The 5000-nt window shown below is 43.7% G+C and overlaps 1 protein-coding gene across 1 annotated transcript in view; it reads right to left on the bottom strand.

The window, feature by feature from the left end:
- Positions 1 to 5000, bottom strand: part of LOC136678387 (parapinopsin-like) — a 34899-nt gene that overhangs the window by 22380 nt on the left and 7519 nt on the right. The window contains exon 2 of the mRNA XM_066656440.1: positions 4711 to 4973. Within this exon, the coding sequence (XP_066512537.1) occupies positions 4711 to 4973 (263 nt within the window). The remainder of the gene's footprint in view (positions 1 to 4710; positions 4974 to 5000) is intronic.

Here is a 5000-nt window from a genome sequence, read left to right as displayed (position 1 = left end):
TAACTAAAGCACTGGAGCGTGCAGAGGGAGCTAAACAGCACCAGTCTGAGGATTCTCTGGAGCTTTTTTCTTGGAGGTGTTGTTCTGATGCACACTGCTTGGCATTAGGCCATAATCAGATGCAAACAGAGCTGAGAGCCTGCACTGCAGGAAAACACTCTCAGCAAGCGAAATCATTTAAGATCTAGTCAATAAATCTGATTATATTCTCATTCAGCGCCTCTCCAAACTCTTCCACTTTATGCAGATATTTTATTCCTTTAAAAAGGTTTCTGATCTGATGAGATTTTCAGCTGATGGATCATGGCGATTGCTTTGAGATCTGATGCAGATTTTTCATTCATTCATTCATCTTCCACAGCCTACACAGAACCATTGGGCACAAGGCAGGGCACAACACCCAGACACAGCATCAGGGCATCACACACTCACCCAGTCACTCACACATTCACACATGTGAAAAATTTCACACACTCACCCAGTCACACACTAACACCTGTGGATACTTACACGCATTCACCCTGTCACTCACACACTCACAACTGTAGAAAGTTTCACACACTCACCAGTCACTCACACGTTCACACCTGTGAAAATTTCACACACTCACCCAGTCACTCACACATTCACAACTGTGGATAGTATCATATTCAGCCAGTCACACACAGCTGTAAAATAGTTCACAAACTCACCTAATCACTCACACACTCACAAATGTAAAAAGTTTTACACACTCACCCTATCACTCAGTCACTCACACCTAATCAGCTGGAAAGCACCTGGCAGTGCCTACAACACATGAATAAATGAATGAAAGAATGAACATATGGGTGGCTGAATGAAGGAATTGATTGGTTGGTTGAATGAACGAACGAACGAACGAACGATAGAATGAATGAATGAATGAACATATGTGTGGCTGAATGGATGAATTGGTTGATTGGTTGAATGAATGAACGAACGAACGAATGATAGAATGAATGAATGAATGAATGAATGAATGAATGAATGGACGGACGACGAGCGAATGAACGAATGAACGATAGAGTGAATGAACGAATGAACGAACGAACGAATGAATGAATGAACGAATGAACGAATGAACGAACGAATGAATGAATGAATGAATGAATGAATGAATGAATGAATGAGCCAGGTGTCCTTTTGCTTGCATCAAGATCTAAACCCTTCGACCCAAACCTTCCCAATACAATAAGAGCATTGCTGCGGTCTGAGGTCAAACCCAGTGAGCATCACCTTGCAGTCCAATCCAAAACAGTTTACAATCCAGCAGTTTACAGGGCTTAGAACTCCCAGGATTCACTAAGTCTTTTCTGAGAGGGTCTCCACTGACTCTATGGCTAACGTAATCAATAGCGACGTCTCAGGTGTGTCCTAATAAAACATCTATACTTTAATTCCACCCTCCACTCGATTGGTTCCGCGGAGAGACCGAGGTGGTCACTTCTCACAGAGCGCAACTTTGAGAATCACATTTAGACGACTTTTATCTCCAAACACGAAAGTCGTAAACACATTAGGATACATTACGCGAGCTTATGATGCCATTATATAATCAGCTGTGGGCTGGGGGTCCCAAAGGAGGAGAATGGGATTAAGTGAGCGAGAACAATTATATAATGCAGGAAACAATGAGGAAGTGAATATGAAATCTAATAGGCTCAGGCTTAGGCTCAGTGGCTAAAAGGCGTCTAGAGGCCTCCGCACTTTGAAATGAGTTTAGGATCACGCTCTATTTTGAGGAACTCTCTGTAAAGCAAGGTTCACGTATGCCACCTGCTTCTACTGGAAGGTTGAGGGTGGGGCATTGACCAAGAGCTCAGTTCAAGTGCTACTTAATGGAGGCAAAGTCTCCTGGGATACATTCGGCCTTAAAAGCCATGAGATCAGAGTGAGACAGTGTGGAGTTTAATGGATACCTTCCTTCACTAATAAACCCCCCACTAACTGCACAGGGACTATCTCTTCTTATGGTTAAAAGCTGTTTTTTGGTAAGAAAATGTTGTGTGTTGGTTGGTGTTTTCGTCCAGTGACGTCCAAAACCCAAACCCATACATTTATTCTAACAACCCACCGTTGGACAAAAACCTATACACCACTCTGAATTAAAGCATTGAAGCAGCTGCTGCACCTTGAGGGCAGTGAAGGATTCTGGACTGTATTCTGTCCACCACAACCCTCATTACATCCACCGTCCACCATTAACTTCCTCAGAGACAAATTGAAGGATTTCTCACACTTTTAATATTCGGCCAGATCTGTAAAAGAGCCGTTTGCTGCTCGTTCCATGGACATTTCCCCTTCAGAATTGAACTGTCACATACTGGCCATTAGAAACATGCTTTGTCCTGCCTCAAGGTGAAGGACATTTCCATCAAATTTGAAGTATTTCTTTTGAACCTAAGCAGATAAAATGCTACTGTTCATTTCAGAATTTATTTTCCATCAATCCAAAAAATCCATCAATAAAGACACGTGCTCCAGTCCTCCATCCACAGCCACCACCAAGTTTCACAGATGAGTTAAGGTCTTTGTGATTCATTAACCTGCTTTAACCTAAACTGTCTGAGCTTTGAATGTTGATTTAAAGCTCAGTTCCAATGGTTAAAGAAATTAATACCACAATTATAAAATCCAATTAGCAGACCTCCGCAGCTCATAAACAAGCTGCTGCATACAGCATAGGGCTCTGTGGGTTCCGGTCACTGCCCTCACTCTTCACTCTGAACATCTAAACCCCTTGGATGATACATCCTTCCCTATGTCTACATTTTTAAAAGCAATTCCTAGAATTAAAAACATCACAAATAAGTATCTTCACTCTTTATTACACAACAGCCATTAGGACCACCTTCAGATATTACACACCGGGAAACAAGCCCCACCCCACATCCCTGCCTGAAAATAGGTACAGGTATAATGAGGCATAACACAACACCAGTGCAGTCCTGAAAGAGTTAACGCAAGGTCATTAAAGCCCTGTGTCCTTTACAGATCTTTGAATTAATGCATCACTTATATGCAGTAGTGCAACCACTGTGCAACATTACATCTGGTAGTGCATTCCTGCATTGCATTTTGCAAGCAGCACCCACCATCCAATGGAGACTTTAAGGAGTTAAGACACTAGTTAAACAATATGCACCCTCCCCACAGCAGTGTTGCATGAAGTAATGCAACAATACCTCAGCGCTACTTTGCAACGCAACACTGACAGTGTCACCACAACACCAGTTAAGCATTGTATCCTGTACTCCACTCACTCAACAGTGAGGTGGCACTAATGCAGTACAGCATGAGTTAATGTAACATCGCATGCGTTAACGTATCAATCTTGAAACGCTGCATTGAAATGAAACACAGAGAGAGTTAACAAAGCAACAGCACGCCATGCTGTAATGTATTCACTCAGCAGCCAATTGATGTCAATGCAGTGCAATATGTGTTGATGCAACATTGCATTTAATGCAACACCAAAATGAACACAACATCAGTTAATGTCTATCTTGTATCTTAGCCCCTATCTTGTAGTACCACACACACTCAGAAACTAGTCATTTCTAAAGCAGTGCAATATGGGTCACTGCAATAGTGCATTAGTTAATACATCTGTAATGCAACATTGAAAAAGTTACTGCACCATTAGTTAAGCAAAGCACCCTGTGACATAACCACGCAGCAGTCTGTTGATATTTTTCCAATAAAACACGTGTTAATGCAACACTGAATGATTTAATGCATTAGTACAGCAACACTGCGCTGTAATGCAACATTGAAAGGGTTAACAAAAGTTTCCTGCACTGTGCTCCTTCAGCAGCAAGATGTCATTATTGCAGTACAATCCTTTTATGCGATCCCATGACTAATGCAACACTGCATTTAATGTTAACAGGTCATCAGTTAAGCATCACATCGTGCACTGCACCCACTCAGCAGCGAGTTGCTGGTAATGCATTGCAGTATGTGCAACAGTGAGTTTTCTATGAGTAAACGCATTAGTAATGCAACACTGGGAGTTACCACAACACCAGTTAACCTCTGTACGGTACTCACACAGGAGTCTGCGTTAATGCCATACAATAAGTGTGAGTGCAACACAGCACAAGTGATGCAACACTGCATTTAATGCTACAATAAAAGAAATAACATCTATTAAGCACTGTATCCTGTACGGTACTCTACTCACTGATTGGTGTCAGTGTGTCAGTGCAACATCGCATGAGTTAATGCATCAGTAATGCAACAATTACAAAATTTACAGTAATGCACAAAAAGTGTTGCTGCAACATCTGTCAGACACTGTATTCTGTACTGTACTCAAACAGCAGTGGGCTGATTTTGATGTAATGCTATATGAGTTAATGCAACATTGCATTGTGATACAACACTGACAGATTTAGCAAGCATTAATGCAATCTATAATGGAGCAGGAAATAACGCAACACTCTACGAGTTCATGCAGCACTACGTTTAATGCAACGCATTAATGAAAGTATTACCACAACATCAGTTACGCACCGTATCCTGCACTGTACTGTTCTCGCGCGGCGAGTGGGCATCGTTATTGCAACCCTGCATGAGTTCATTTAACAGCACATGCAGTATTGCAACGCTAAGGCAACCTCCTCTGTGTCGGTGCAATTCCAGTCAACCCCGCTCTCCCGCGACCCCGCGCAGCCCAAAACTCACCGAACAGAGTGTTGGCGAAGCCGTACCACACGCAGCCGCCCTCCCCGGTGAGCCAGCGTCCGCGCGCGCTCGCGGCGAAGCTGAGCGGTGTGGCGAGCGCGCACACGAGCAGATCGCTGACGGAGATGTTGAGTAGCAGCAGGTTGATTGGCGAGCGCAGCGCCTTGTAGCGGCCGAACAGCAGCAGCACGAGCGCGTTGCTCACGAGCCCCAGCGTGCAGATCAGCGCGAGACACGCGGCCACGAGCGCATGGCCCGCAGGGCTGAGCGCGCGCGGAGGAGAGAGCCCA

The sequence above is a fragment of the Hoplias malabaricus genome, chromosome Y (genome assembly GCF_029633855.1).
Source record: "Hoplias malabaricus isolate fHopMal1 chromosome Y, fHopMal1.hap1, whole genome shotgun sequence".
In the NCBI taxonomy this organism is placed as follows: domain Eukaryota; kingdom Metazoa; phylum Chordata; class Actinopteri; order Characiformes; family Erythrinidae; genus Hoplias; species Hoplias malabaricus.
The sequence above is the reverse complement of the archived record's forward strand: the minus strand, read 5'-3'. Positions and strand labels throughout refer to the sequence as shown.